The sequence below is a fragment of the Ziziphus jujuba genome, chromosome 10 (assembly GCF_031755915.1).
Source record: "Ziziphus jujuba cultivar Dongzao chromosome 10, ASM3175591v1".
Lineage (NCBI taxonomy): Eukaryota > Viridiplantae > Streptophyta > Magnoliopsida > Rosales > Rhamnaceae > Ziziphus > Ziziphus jujuba.
In genome coordinates this window covers 9109905-9126364 of record NC_083388.1, presented here as the reverse complement: position 1 = coordinate 9126364, position 16460 = coordinate 9109905, and the positions used below count along the sequence as shown (strand labels likewise).

Below are 16460 nucleotides of genomic sequence, written 5' to 3'. Positions count from 1 at the left end.
AAATAAAACGTTAAGCAAAATGTTGATTCCATGTAGTGTAAAGAAAACGTTTCAAACTCCATCCTGTATGTTAATTATAATAGTTGATAAAATTTATGTAGCCCTTTTTTTAATATCGGGAATGGAATATAACCCTAATAATTACATATTAATATAGATGTGACATTGGTTTGTTCAATTTATTCATTTCCGAATTAAAATTATATTGATTTGCGATTAAAAAACATATTGTTTTGTGTATATATATATATATATATATATGTAATATTGTTTGATATTGAATGTGGGGACTATTATTGTATATACTGTAGTATTCATATTTGAACGACGATTTGTTTTTTAAGATTGACAAATAATTGAAATAATACTCTGAAAATTTAAGTTTCCAAAAAGATAGAGGAGAAAACAATTGACAAATCAACAGTTTTGAAAAGTTGGTTTTAGATAAATGAATTATATTCTGTGGACTCGTAAAAAAAAAAAAAAATAGTATCCGGAATGAAAAAGAGTTGCAGAAGTTGATATTCACACACAAAACCAGAGAAATAGTATGCCTGGTTGGTATTATTTTTAAGGGTATATTACATTGTATATTTTCGAAATTTTTTTTAATTACAACTATATATTTTTATGAAGTTATAAAAATATAAACACCAGAATATCCGGTTGTAATAAAAAATTTTTTTGAAAATGTGTAGTATAATATATCTTATTTTTAAAAAAGTCTTTTTGTTTTTTTGTTTTCAAAAACAGTTCAATCAAATAATATATTTTTTGTCAATAGGGAAAAAATACAATATTAAAGTGATCAATTTAGTTAAGTTTGGATAATAAGTGATGTGTCATTTTTAATTTATTTATTTTTAATGGTTTTGATTCCACCTATTTTTATATTTGAACTTTTTTTTTCTTATTTATTAACATTATTAGGGTGAGAGATTTGAACTAAGATTGTTGTTTTAAAAAATAATAACCTACTTGGATTGTCAATCTTTTTTATATGTTAATTCATCTATTTTTAAATAATTAAAAATTTATACATTAATTGATAATCAATATTTAACAAATAAGTTTTAAGACCTACAATAATATTTTCGTAAAGTTTCCCTTCTCTTTTAATGCCATTTGCTCATGTGATCTATAATTATTTATTTATTTTTGTTCTAAATGTCTCATCTCGACTGATCCCTTTTTTGAAGATTTATAATTTTGTTTTTCTCCATTATACCTTTTTGGGACCAATTCTGTGTATGAAAGTTTTTAACTAATATTTTTGACAAATAATCATGGTTATTAAAATGATGTAATTAAATGGTGTCAAAAAGTTCAAAAAGTTAAAAGTTAATTATGAATTTAAAATTATTAACTTTTCATTTTTTATCTGTTATTATATTAAATTATTTCAATGTCATGATTATTTGTCAGAAAACATGAGTTAAAAATCTTATTTTATCTACACTTTTTGCTTTCATATTTATTTTAGGATATGATCATATTTAAAGCCAATGACGGTTAACAAATTCCTCTATTAATAATAGGATAAATATACCATGTCATTTGGTATAGAATTTTAGTAAATTTTTGGTCCTATAGCATTGTTGTTAGCTTTATGTCAAAAAAAAAAAAAAAACCATTATGTTAGCCTTTTTGGATATTTGATTAGAGGATATCTCTATACTCAATTGGGTATGGATTTAATCCATATCCAAAGATTAAAGTACTAATAAAAGCATATCCAATAATTTTATGCATTGGAATTTATATGGCATATAGATTGAAAAATATTGATACTGATGTGGTATAATATTTGTTTAATAGATAGTGTTCATTTAAAATTAATCTCTAATAGATTTTATTTAAAATAATATAAAATAATGATGTGTAATTTTTTTTTTAGATTATACCGAATAAAAAAATATAACAAATAAAAGAAAAAAAAAAAAACAAAGAACAAGGAATGAACAGAAAACTTAATGGAGAGAAGACAAAGAACAAGGAATGAACAGAAAAACTTAATGGAGAGAAGACAAAACATACCAATTAAGGCAGAAGAAATTTCCCCACTGTGTATTCGATTAAATTTAATTATCTTATTTCAACGAAAACTCCATAGCTGTTCCAAAATTCGTTTTCATATTTAATTCTTTTGTTCTTTTTAAACCTAGTACTAATAAATCTATTTTGTTTTTTTATCTAGTCCAATGGTTTATCAGCTACTGTCAAAATGTGCTCTTATGTCTCTCCCACAAATTTTCCCAAAATCCAAAATAAGGATGGCCTCAAAAAACCAAGCCAAAGTTCAATTTTTGCATTCTAGTAAAAAGTTGACAAATTTTAAATTCTCTCTTAACAAAATTTCATAATTATTTGAAAAAAGTTGGAAGCTAAAAGTGAGTGAACTATTGCTTTAGTAAAAGGGGAGGAATAAAACAGAGAGAGAAGAATCAATGGCATTAATGAGGTTGAAGAAGGAAGATTCAATCTACATACGCGGCCACCATTCAAGACTGAACTGCTACTCTAAAAAAATAAATAAAAAAAAATTGACCAAGCAAGGAAAAAGAAGAAATCGAGCAGAGCAACAAAACAGAAAAAAAAAAAAAAGTTGAAAGTTACTTTTTTACATAAAAATTGATAAAATAAATAAAATACTGTGTCAATTGTCTAACAAAGCTTTTGAAGGTAAACGTTTTGCTTAATAAGTTCTATTTTCTTTGGTAGCATATCATTTAGAATAATCATTGTACAAAAGCATTGAAATTTTTAAAAAAAAAAAAAAAAAAAGGCATCTATCTCTTTGATATGATAATTTTTTTTTAAATAAATAAAATTAATAGACAAACCATTAGAGATTATAGATGCTCCTTTACAAATCATTAAAAAATATATATATATATATATATATATAAAACTTCGTGGTCAATACGTTCTAAAAATTCTATAGAAGAAGGAGACGGAAAAATTGCCAAAAAAAAAAAAAATCGAAAAGGAAGGGAAAGTTTCGACTGGCCACACGTGGCAGTGCACGAGTGGGTGATGATCTGAAAATCCGCGACAGCTGGAAAATCCAGAAAAATAAGGTACTAATGGTTTCGTCTTCATCTTTTTACCCAACGCCGTCTTTCTCTTTTTGACTAAGCGAACTCTCTCAAACTTTGATTCTGGGATTCTCGGATTCAATGGCCACCGATCATATCTCCAACTCCGTCTATCACTAGGGAAACCTCTCTCTTTCGCTTCTTCCAGCGCCGTCGATCAGAGCTCCGGTCGGCGGTTCCCCGATGGCACGAAGGAATTGGATTCGGGAACCGATTATTGTCTTCTTCATGCATAGCTTTTATTCTCCTTCCACATAATACGGGTAACATCTTCTCCTTTTGATTCTATTTCAGTTAATCGCAAGTTCTGGGGTTTGATTTTATTTTTGATTCCGTTTTTTGGGGGAAATTTTCGATCATAATGGATCAAAGTTTTACCCGATTGCTGAATTTCGATCTTCATCCGAATTCAGATCTGAACCCAAATATTGTAAACCTAACCCAATTGAATAACCCATCTCCGAACCTAAGCATGAGTTCCGAGTCTGACTCACCCTCAGACGACGGTGACTTTTCTGACAGCGTCCTCAAGTACATAAGCCAAATGCTAATGGAGGAGAACATGGAGAAAGAACTCTCTATGTTCCATGACCCTCTGGCTCTCCAAGCAGCTGAGAAATCTCTTTATGACGTTCTCGGTGAGAAATACCCACCTTCTCCAAATCAACACCCTCTTTATTATACTAGTGATCGGAATATAGAGAGTCCTGACGATCATTTTTGGCCAAGTCCTGGTGATTCTACAACTAGAACTAGCAATTCTGCTTCTACTTCTAGTTCCAATACTGGCAATTCCGTGCAGTCTAGTCGGACTTATGTTGATCCTTCAGAATACGAACCTTCCATATTGCAAACCCCAGTACCTGTTGATTTCGTTTTCCAGTCCACTTCAGTTTCCAGTTCACAAACAACGTCCAACTTGCAGGACAATATAACTGATAATGGTAATGGTAATGGTTTGGTGGGTTCTTCCTTGAATGAGCTTCTGGAACCGAATTCTTTTAGCGAGAGTGATTTGATGATGCAATTTAAGAGAGGGGTGGAGGAGGGTAATAAGTTCCTGCCGAAAAGTCCTCAACTCGTTATTGATCTGGACAACTACGAATTGCCTCCGGAGAGTAATAAAAATGTTTCCGATTCGTTGGTTAAGGTGGAAAAGGAGGAGAGGGATCATTCTCCTACTGAGTTGAGAGGGAGGAAGAATCATGAACGAGAGGAGACGGATTTGGAAGATGGAAGGAGTAACAAGCAGTCGGCTATTTACATGGAGGATGGTCAGGAGACTGAGCTTTCGGAGATGTTTGATAAGGTGCTGCTTTGCAATGGGGAAAAAGGAAGGGGTGGTCTAATTTGTGAAGATGGTGGGGGCATTGGCAATGGAGGAAAGAAGTTCTCCCAGCAGGATGAGAAATCCAATAAAAGTAGCAGCGGCAAGAGTCGTACCAAGATGCAGGAAAATAAGAAGGAAGTGGTTGACTTGAGGACTTTGCTTATTTTATGTGCACAAGCAGTATCTTCTTATGATGTTAGGACTGCTACTGAGCTATTAAAGCAGATTAGGCAGCACTCTTCTCCATATGGTGATGGATCTCAGAGGTTGGCTCATTATTTTTCAAATGGCCTTGAAGCACGATTGGCTGGTACTGGAACTGAGATATATGCATCTCTTGCTTCTAAAAGAACAGCCGCTGATATGTTGAAAGCTTATCAAGTTTATGTATCTGCTTGCCCGTTCAAGAAGATTGCAATTGTCTTTGCAAACAATATGATCTCAAAAGCAGCTGAAAAAGCGGCAAATCTTCATATCATAGATTTTGGTATCCTTTACGGCTTCCAGTGGCCTGCTCTCATTCAGTGCCTCTCACGAAGATCTGGTGGACCACCTAAGCTCCGTATTACAGGGATTGAATTTCCCCAACATGGTTTTAGACCAGCACAGCAAGTCCAGGAGACAGGGCGTCGCTTGGCGAGGTACTGTGAGCGCTTTAATGTGCCGTTTGAGTACAATGCCATAGCACAACAATGGGAAACTATCCAAATTGAAGACCTCAAGATTGTTATAGATGAGGTGGTTGCTGTGAATTGTCTATTCCGATTCAAGAATTTATTGGATGAGACAGTTGTGGTAGACAGTCCAAGGGATGCTGTTCTAAACTTAATTAGGACCATACGTCCTGATATTTTTGTCCATGCCATAGCTAATGGATCATACAATGCTCCTTTCTTTGTCACACGGTTCCGCGAGGCACTATTTCAGTTCTCCTCATGGTTTGATTTGTCTGATGCTACTTTAGATCGTGAAAATCCAATGAGGTTAATGTATGAGAAGGAGTTTCTGGGGCGGGAGATCATAAATATCGTTGCTTGTGAGGGTTCAGAAAGAGTTGAGAGGCCTGAGACATACAAGCAGTGGCAGGTTCGGACCAAGAGAGCGAGGTTCAGGCAGCTTCCATTGGACTTTGAACTCATGAAGAAATTGAAGTGCAGGGTGGAAGGAGGGTATGACAGTAATTTTATGGTTGATGAAGATGGCAACTGGATGCTGCAGGGTTGGAAGGGCAGGGTTATGTTTGCTTCCTCCTGTTGGATACCAGCATAGGACTTAAAATGCATTTTGTCGGAATTTACTTCCAAGAAGCTGGTTTAATACACTGGTAAATAGGCTTTCGTCTTTGTTGGTTCTTTGATATTATCGGTCGGTTCCAGTATCTTTGTCCCTTTCCTTTGGCTTAAAGATTGCAAATAATGAAGTTTGTGGGATATCTCTGACTTGACCTGCCCGATTGTATCATTTAAGTCACTGATTAGGTGACTGTCAACAGATTTAGTTCAGCTAGTTCTAGCACTTTTCACCTGGGCTTACCTAGATTCTGAATTTTATGCAAGTATAATAGATTGTAATTTCCAATTATTTTTGCTTTTTAGATGGTTCCCAGATAGATAGTGAAAGCTTCTATTATATGGTATTATGGAACATATAATCCAGATAGATGGTGAAAGCTTGTATTGTATGGATTATGGAGTATATAAAAGTGGTACCTTTTTCTCTACCATTTTTGTACGTGGAAAACTAGTCAACTGGGTCTTGATCGATTGCTAATCTCATAAATATGAATCATGAATGAGCACAACATCTGGTACGGCTTACTAGTGTACTAGAAAGGAACCAAAGAAGATAAAAATAAATAAATAAATTAAAAATAAAAAAATGAAGAAGGAAGGTTAGGCCCGACAATTGATTGTCAAATAAGATCGTAGCATGTGCTCCGTATACTGTGCAGGCGTTATAAAGTGAGAAATCAGAGAGACCAGAAATGTGGAATCCCCTGATGAACCTTCCAAGAAACTTGCTTTGTATTTAAAATATTTAACTATCACTTAAGGCTTTTCAATGTTCAATGCATCTCAATTAGTGGGGGACATTTACTGATAGTTTTGTATTGTCATATAATCCAATCAAAGCTAATGGCTGCTTTGTTAAACTAAAGGTATAATAGAAATGATTGCTTTGAATTATAAAAAAAAGGTTTTTTATTTTTTATTTTTTTTATATTTTTGGGTGATGACAGCTGCGTTAGCACAAAAAGGAGCCATTGAAATATAAAAAGGGTCGGTCAAGAGGTCTGAACGCCGGCGAAAGTCATACAAGATTCGGGTATCTTCCTGTTTGTTGTTGGTATATCTCATATAAGCAGCATTATATAATATAATAGTTTATAAGAATCGAGAAATCCCCACCCACTGTATTTGTCTACGGAATCTTAGTCAAACATTTTTTAATCCATGGTGATAAATTCATGATTAAGTAAACTTATTCCATCCTTTCTAAATAAATTAAATGAACAAAGCAAACTTTTATTTTTTATATTTTTTTATTTTCCATAAAACAGTAGTCACTTTAGAAAACATTTTGCATTATGTTGTGAATCTGTGGGTGGGAGTGGCAATGGAGATTTTCAAATATTGTTATTCAACTATTGAAATCAAAGAAAATAGGTGATCTTGTAAGCTAGTCGTTTTTAACCATGGTTGCCGATAGGCAACATGGATTGAAGTTTTGCCTCATTCACATGAATGGTATGTATATATATATATATATTCTTTAAAAACAAACTTGAATGACATATGAAAGGCGGCATTTTCTTCATTTACGTAATTCTTTTATTTTTTTAATAAATTCATATACATAATTCATTAAGAAAAGGAGGCTGCTTAATATAATAACATAATATGATATCATATAATAGATTTATTTTCCACATACATCTGACAAAAAACAATTAGATTTTGGATATACAATAAAAAATAGTAAAATAAAAGAAGAAAACCTAATACAAGTTGACTTTGACCAATTAATTTAAAAAAGTTTATTAGATTATATACCATCATCATATCCAGACATGCATGACATGTCTTCTGGGCACTTTTGGTCCTCCATGTTCTTAAAAATTTAATAGTTTCGATTCTCTGCTTCTGACTTTACTTCTCCTGATTTAGCAAAAAACAGAAAAAGAGAGAGAGAGAGAGAGAGAGAGAGAGAGAGAGAGTACTTCTCCTAGTTCTGTATTAGAGAGAGAGAAAAAAAAAAAAATCATGAAGTCAGCATTTATTTTTTATTTTTTATTTTAGTTTAAAGTTTTCGAGGACCAAGCAGGATTCATGGCAACTTGAAAAGGTTAGGTGTTGACCGCAAAGAAAAAAATAAATAAAGCGGACAAAATGCATGCTTATCCAAAGAATTCGTATTTATATTATGGTTGATAAGTTCTGTATATAGATATATGTGTGTATATGTCTATAAAATTATAGAGGGTGTAAATTATTTTATTAAAATTTTGATATTTATGATTTGATAATTTTTAAATAATTTATTTATTTTTATATATATAAATTAATATCGATTTAATATTATTAAAAATTTATTATAAAATTTATTATCAAAATTTTGATTAAAAAATTTGATATCTATGTTATTGTCCTCTCTCTCTCTCTCTCTCTCTCTCTCTCTCTCTCTCTCTCTCTCGCTATATATATGTACATTATGGTTGATGTTTAAACCTGCAATTTTTGTATTTCACTATCATAAAACCTCGGATTTGATTAATTTTGCTTTTGTTGAAAATCGAATTTAATCTATATTTGATTTTGATAACAAAGAAAAAACAAAAACAAACTGTGGAAGCTTGGTCCTCAAGGATTTTATATTTTATTATTATTATTTTTTATGGAAAAGAAGTTTGGCTTGGTTGCCAAGCAATTCCCAAAATGCAGTCAGCCACCCGTGCGGTTTTTTTAAGTTATCCGGTGGCAACTTTGACCATGTCGTGTAATCCCAAAAACGAATCTCTTTGACTTGTAAGCCACAGGTGTCCTCCTCTGCTTACTACATCTTGTAGGGTCCACCACAGATCGATTAAACATTTTTTGTTTTTTTAGGGGCTTCTAGAGGTTTATCCATAGTTACCATGATTATCCTTAAAGAAAAATCTCAATTAAAATATTTAATAATATATTTGTTATTGAGTTTGGACCTGAATTGCCCTAAACTGAAAATCAAGTCAAAGTTTTTTTTTTTTTTTTTTTTTTTTTTTTTGGGTTCAGATGAGTAGGGTTATTTGTAAAAGAACATGTGAATTCAATTTGAAAGTCTTTTCTTTTTTAGCTCCATTTGATTAATTTACAACTTTGATCAAGTCAAAATGACATTTGTTTTAAGTTTTATATGATCTCCACAGAAAATTAGAAAATTATAAGCTTTTTCTTTTTTCGACACAACTAAACTCATTAGAAAAGTAAATTTCTTCATGTAAAAATGTATTATTTTAAATATTTTATTAATGATAATAAATAGCACGTGATTTATTAATTAACTGTCAATCATACTAATATAAAGTTTTAAACAATATTTACCTGAGAATCATCAAATTTAGTTTTTTTTAATCTAATTTAATTCTTACTAGTACAACATATTTTTTGGGGACATAATACTAAAATTGATATTTGAAAAGAAATTCTTAACATTTAAAGGAAATTAACAAATTTGACATTGTGAAAACAAATTCATAACATGGGAATTTTGTAAAATGGGAAAGACATTAAATTTGCTTTTTAAGGAAATTCAAATGGAATAGAATAAAAGAAATACGGAAAAAAAGGTCCTAAATTGTTCAAATCAAAGGCCCCCCCGCCCCCCCGCCCCACAAAAAAAAAAAAAAGAAAAAAAAACCCTAAAAATCCTAAAATAATATTGGTATGTAACCGGCAAGAAAATCCAAATAAATATATACAACCATTTAATGAGTCAAAGATTTGACAATGGGGACGACCCAGATCGCATCACAGACCAATTGAAGCTAATAGGCCATGGCGGACTGCTATTGATGGTCACACAGATACTCTCTCTCTCTCTCTCTCTCTCTCTCTCTCTCTTTTCCGAGAAACTTCCCGACGATGAAATCATAAAATTCTCTCTCTCTCTCTCTTCTGCTTGTATTCTATATATGAGAGAATCTCGCCGAGTTTCCGTTTCGTCAGCGCTTCTCTTTCACTTCCGTAACGCTCTTCACACAACTTCCTTAATCTTCTTCTTTCTTCCATATATGTCTGACCCTTTTTAGCTGCTGCTACAACTTTGATTCAGCTCCCTTTGATTCGTTCGACTATAACTGAGATGGGTTTCTAAGGTTCTTCAATTCCTTAGTTCTCTCTTTTTTTTTTTTTTTTTTTTTTTTTTCCTTCTTTGATTTCGTTCCTCTGTTTCTCTGTTATTCTGTGTTGTATTCTTTGATTTTGTTCTTTGATATGATTAAGTAGTAATTTTTGTAGGCTGTAAAGGGTTTAGAGTTTTTCCCAGATTAAGGTTCTTGATGTTCTTGTTGTTTTCTGTAGACTTTTTAGTTAGAATCGAGAAATTCAGCTTTAAAAAACAGATAGATAGTTGAGCTTTTCAGGGGTTGACTATTCTAACTGGTTTAAACCAGTTTTTATTAGTATAGATGATTATGGATCCAAGTTTCACTGAATTCTCAGATTTCACAAATGGTTTCGTAATTGATAAGCAGACTGTTGTTTTACCCGATTCCAATCAGTTTCCAAATCTCTTAGACGAGTATAAATTTGATCAACCATCCCCAGATCTTAATTTCATGGACGACTATCTTTTTTTCCCACCTCATCCAGACTCTGGTAATTTCATTCCTTCCATGACTGTGAGTTCAGAGGTAGGATCAAGTATTCCTTCTGTTAGTCCTATTCCTGATGGAAGCTCTTCTGGACCGAATTCGAGTGTTAGTCCTCGGGGAGATAGTTCCCCAGATGAGAGTGAATTCTCAGAATCTGTTATCAAATATATAAGCCAGATTCTTATGGAGGAGAAGATAGAGGAGAAACCATGCATGTTTTTCGACCCACTGGGTCTTCAAATCACTGAGAAATCGTTCTACGATGTTCTTGTGGGTGAGAAGAATCCCAACTCGTCCAATCAGAACCCTGTTTATGTAGATCAAACGGTTGAAACCCATTCTCCCAATCAGCACCCTCTTCATTTTGATCAAACAGTTGTGGGCCCTGATGATAACTTTTCAAGCCTCAGCAGTGACAATGGCGGTAGTAGTACTATTAGTAATGGTCCCCACTGGCTTGGTGATATAGGGGATTACAAGCCCTCTATATCCCCGACTCCTCTTCCGAATGACCATAATTTCCGGTATAATTCGAATCACATTTCGGATTTTTCTGTTCCTACACACAGTCTTGGTGATGGGCTGTCTAGTTCTTCTTTGAATGAACTGGCTCAGAACATATTCACGGACAGTGATTCTATCTCTCAGTTTAATAGAGGGTTAGAAGAAGCTAGTAAGTTCCTTCCTAAAGGTAATCAGCTAATCATTGATCTGGAAAGCAGCACATTCTCACCAGAGTTGAAGGGAGAGTCTCCAAAGGTGGTTGTCAAGGAAGAAAAGAGTGACAGAGAGACCTCGCCTAATGGTTTGAGAGGAAGGAAGAATCATGAAAGGGAAAACATTGATCTAGAAGAAGAGAGGAGTGCTAAGCAGTCTGCAGTTTATGTGGATGAGAGTGACATATCTGATATGTTTGATAGGGTGTTGCTTTGTACTGATGGAAATAACCATTGTGCTGGAAGTGAAGTTGTGATTAGTGGAACGAGCAAATCCTTGCAGCCAAATGAACAGCCACAAGGACCTCATGGCAATGGTGGGAGAGCCCGTTCAAAGAAACAGGGAAAGAAAAGGGAAACCGTGGATTTGAGGACTCTCCTGATTTTATGTGCACAAGCTGTGTCAGCTAATGATATAAGGACTGCTCATGAACTATTAAAGCAGATTAGGCAGCATTCTTCCCCTTCTGGTGATGGGTGTCAAAGGTTGGCTCATTTTTTCGCTAATGGCCTCGAGGCACGAATTGCTGGGACTGGAGTCCAAACATTTTATTCTTCCCTAGCTTCCAAGAGGACATCAGCTGTTGATATTTTGAAATGTTACCAAGTTCATCTTTCAGCCTTCCCTTTTCAGAAGATGTCTATGTTCTTTGCAAACAAGATGATTCTTAAGATGGCTGAGAAAGCAACAAAACTCCACATTGTAGATTTTGGAATCTTGTATGGTTTCCAGTGGCCAATCCTCATCCAGCATCTCTCATCCAGAAGTGGTGGACCTCCCAAGCTGCGAATTACAGGGATAGAGATTCCCCAGCCTGGATTCCGTCCATCGGAAAGAATTGAAGAGACTGGGCGTCGCTTGGCAAAGTATTGTGAGCGCTTTGGTGTCCCTTTTGAGTATAATGCCATAGCATCACAGACTTGGGAAACTATTCAAGTTGAGGAACTCAAGATTGACAAAGATGAGGTGCTTGCTGTGAATTCTTTCTTTCGGTTTAAAAACTTACTCGATGAAACAGTTGAAGTGAACTGTCCAAGGAATGCTGTTTTAAACCTAATAAGGAAGATGAATCCAAATATTTTTGTCAACAATGTTGTTAACGGGTCGTTCAACGCCCCTTTTTTTGTCCCACGCTTCCGTGAAGCTCTCTTCCACTACTCTGCCTTGTTTGATATGTTTGATATTAACTTGTCCCGTGAAAGTGAAGAGAGATCAATGTTCGAGAGAGAATTCTATGGGCGGGAGGCTATGAATGTTATAGCATGTGAGGGTTTAGAGAGAGTTGAGAGGCCTGAGACACACAAGCAATGGCAGGTTCGGACTACAAGGGCAGGTTTCCGGCCACTCCCTCCAGATCGAGAGCTCATGGACAGATTAAGAGCTAAATTGAAGGCATGGTACCATAAAGATTTTGTAATTGATGAAGACAGCCACTGGATGCTTCAGGGGTGGAAAGGCAGGATTGTCTATGCTTCTTCCTGTTGGGTTCCGGCATAGGATCTTGCTCATGATGTTTATTCAAACTCATTAGTGAGAATATGGCTGGAATTTACGTCTACTAAATTTTGACAAAGGTACTATTTTACTGTAGTGGCCTCTTTTTTGTCTCTCTGTCATGCAGAGACTTATGCATATATGTAGGAGTGTTTGTATGAATATATATTATATGTTTGTTAATTCTATTATGTAAGCTTAGTCCTCATTAGGTTATGAAATTTTGCCAAATCTAACTTTGTAGGTTCAATATTTTCAGATCCTTTTGCTGTACTGCCTTCTTGAAGAGCTTAGCGAGGAGACTGGCTGATTGATTGAAATGACAGGTTCAAGGCTCGTTGGTGTCTTAACTCGTTGGTCATTGGGTTTCATGCTGGAGATTATATAGTTGTCTAGGTATAGTAGATTATATAACCATGAACAAAATAACTACTTAAAATAAAGGGGCAGAACATACGGCAAATGATGGAACGACGCCTATATTTTTCCAAGATCTGTAATCATGTTTTTTGGGTTAACTTATTGGATGTAGCAGTAAGATGAAGTTTTGGAAATGCATTATATTCATATATATGATAGTGTTTTATTAAATTATATTTTTCCTATACTTTTTTGTGGTTTATCTTATGCATGGATCAGTACATTGAAGTAGAAGGCTTTTTGTTTGTTTTTCTGCGTGAGTCAGAGATAGAGTAGACCCGGTTTAATTACAAAGAAGTTTTCCCAGGTTAAAAGCCAGTCCAATTTTTCTGTTAAATCAGTGGAAATTTTGCACTGGAAGTGGAATTTCCTTGAACCAAAATTGCTAATAGAATTCTCAAACTTCTTTTGGAACCCAAATTGCTAATAGAAATATCAAATTGCTTTTGACAATCTCTGGTGTTTTCCATCTATTGGAATCTGTTCAATTGTTTATAGCTAAAATAAAGGAAAGCACCAACTGGATAGAAAAGACAGAGACAAAGAAATGGTGCATGGGTGCATGAAAGTAGATTTCTATTTCTTTGTGAATGATTTTTGTCTTTAAGTAATATAATAGCTACCGATGAATGATTGGCAGCATTAGGCAGTACAACTTTGGACCAAAAACGTTGCAGCCTGCAGGGGAAGAATCTCATGGAAGGGTGGCTAGAAAAAAGTTTGGCCTATTATTGTCATATAGTATGCAAATAAGAAAAAAAGTACATATGTTGAGGACTACTCACGGAGAAGCAAGTTTCCTGAAAGGGAATGTGGTTGGTCAAAGTATGGGGGTTATTTATAATTGCTTCAAAACCCACCAATATTGGCTATAATGTGTTCATCGATAGTGCTCATTTTTTTAATTTTTTAATTTGTTAAAAAAAAAAAAAAAAGGTTGTAATGTTAGAGATTGACTTACCATGCAACTGAACGGTGGATTCATGCCTCCCATCTAGCACTATTGTTACTAAAACCTCTACCTTTTCAATCTGAATTCAAACACTTTATCAACTCATCTGTTAGCACTTAAATAAGAGATTTTGAAAAACAATTATAGAGTTTAGAATTTATTTGATAAAGGTAAACTGTAAACAAAACCTATCGAAAAATGTGTTGCAGAACTAAAATATGTCTTTGATTTAGAGGTTAAACTATTACTTCTTCCAATAAAATTGAGAGTTCAAATCTTTCAACTCCGTTATAGAAAAGAAAAAAAAAAAAAAAAGCAAAAAAAACAGAAAACACAAGAAAAGAAAAGCTTCTATACTCTGCAACTTCTTATCCCTCAGCTATAGCTAGTGGTTATTATGCACGCTTCTAAAATACAAGAAAGAGAAGAACATTTTATTAAGAAAATTTCAATCTTTAAATATATATATATATATATATATATTTTTTTTTTTTCTACCTGCTTAACGACACGGCTAATAGTAGTAAATTTGTTGGTATTGTTTTACCATAATTGTGGTGGCAATTGCAATATTATCGAAAAAGGCAGTTAGTATTCTTAGATTTGTAAAGTTCGAGCCTCGAATTCAGTACATATAAGAATTCGAATCAAGATGAAAAAAAAAAAAAAAAAAAAAAAAAAAACAAAACAGAATGATTTATTTTTTTGGAGATAAAACATAATGCAAATTACAATTTGCATGTGGTCATGTACTCATGTCTCGAGCACTTTAATCGTCGTCCTAGACTCCTGGCTAGAATTATATATTGTCCAGAATCTTTTCACGTGGATGGCACTCAATTAGTAGTTGTTTCTTTTGGCCTTAATGCAATTTTCAAAAAAAATCTTATAAAATCTTTACATTATCTGTTTTACATTAAAATGAATAGATGGTTTTATTATTAATATTTTTTTATTAGCCTTTAAATTTTTAAAAGCTAAAATTAGAAAAATTCATCAATGATTTTTAGATTTGTATATGGTTTAATCCAAATAAAATTTGAATATTAATTCATTAAATATTAATACATTTTTAAATTTTTGCAACTTAAAAATTAATCGCTAATTTTTCTGTGAAACTTGGAAGTGTAGCTAATTTTTCATTTTTTAGAAAATTGTAATTTTTTCAATTTAATCTATTAAGTTATTTTATTTTATTTTTGTTGTTTTTCCAGTTTTTTCAGGATGTGAATACCCTTTTAATATGGATTGGGTACGGAATTTTAATTTAACCTTGTCCATGTGAAAGGAACCTAAACCTAATTCCAAGATGAGAGAATATATATATATATATATATGCAAAGCCACATCATCATCATCATCATCATCATCATCAGCATCATCAAGTCAATATTAATATTGAAATGTTAATGAGCGGAAAGCTTCTAGACAGGAGTGAGCCGGCGTTGAAAAAGTGGGGAAGTACATTCATATATGGATATTAAATGTACATTTGAATTTAATTTTGTTTTCCTCAAATATTTATGCATTATGCAATTGCACTTACCAATCAGGGGTTACTTGTATATATATATATAATACATAATAAATTGTTGGTCAAAATGACCAGATCACTTGTCATGACTATATGAACTTATAGGCATATAGCTAGTTTCAGAAAAATTGTAGAATATATATATATTATTAAATATATGAACGTGCGGTTTAAGCTATCTTTCAACATATTTTTGTGAAAAATTTGTAGAATCAAATAAGGTTTTTAATTTCAACACGCTGAAATCAGAAAACAAGGAAATTGCCAATCAAACTAAAGGCTATATGAACTATTATGTGTATGACTGAAAATGAAATGCACGTAGCTGTAAACTTCTATGGGGGTAATCGCCAATTTTTTCCTAAAAAATAAAAGAAGCTACCAAAGTGTTCAAACCCTCTACTGCAGGTTCTGTTTTCTGCTTACATTTCCTCCATTTTTGGCTCTGCCAGTGCGTCAAGCAGTTGTAAGTGCTTAGTACGTATGAAATTCTCCACATCTTCATTACTTAAGTTCATATCTGGATCTCTTAAACTAATTAAGGTTCTTAATCCTATGGTAACCATTGCCAAGTTTAGCTATATATTTTATTTTGATAAGCTTAGCCTTGCTTTCTGCCCAAGTTTGGATGTTTTTTAATTTCTTGAAATTTCAATATAGTAGCCTTGCTTTCTAACAAGTTATATATATATATATATATATATATGAGTATTATATATGATTTTAGTCCAAAAAGCTTACCACTTCTAATGGTTATTTATTTATTTTTTTACTTTATTATACTGAAATGATGGTCTTCTTTTTTTTGGTTACATAGTTTGATTAAGATATCAGATTATAGCATGTCTCAGCAGTTTAATTAATTACTATATATACATTTATTTTCTTCTGTGTTTTGTTTTAGATTGTTAAAAATCAAATAAATTGTCATTAATTTCAGAAATCCAAAATTTCTTTGATCAGTTTGTAATACCTTAATCTCTTGAAATTTCTTAGGCTCGATATTAAATTGATGTGCATCTAGCAGGGTCCAGGTGACATACATGAACTGGAATATAAAAAAG

General features: G+C 33.0%; 2 protein-coding genes across 2 annotated transcripts; both read left to right on the top strand.

Annotated features, from left to right (window-relative positions):
• The first annotated feature begins 2978 nt into the window (after positions 1 to 2978).
• LOC107411021 (scarecrow-like protein 14) lies at positions 2979 to 6148 on the top strand. Its single transcript, XM_016018525.4, has one exon. It carries the CDS (start codon positions 3460 to 3462, stop codon positions 5695 to 5697), a length of 2238 nt encoding a protein of 745 aa, XP_015874011.2. The 5' UTR covers positions 2979 to 3459; the 3' UTR covers positions 5698 to 6148.
• Positions 6149 to 9792: 3644 nt separating this feature from the next.
• LOC107409602 (scarecrow-like protein 33) lies at positions 9793 to 13093 on the top strand. Its single transcript, XM_048468595.2, has 2 exons — positions 9793 to 12570; positions 12750 to 13093. Exon 1 carries the CDS (start codon positions 10094 to 10096, stop codon positions 12491 to 12493), a length of 2400 nt encoding a protein of 799 aa, XP_048324552.2. The 5' UTR covers positions 9793 to 10093; the 3' UTR covers positions 12494 to 12570; positions 12750 to 13093.
• The last annotated feature ends 3367 nt before the right edge of the window (positions 13094 to 16460 follow it).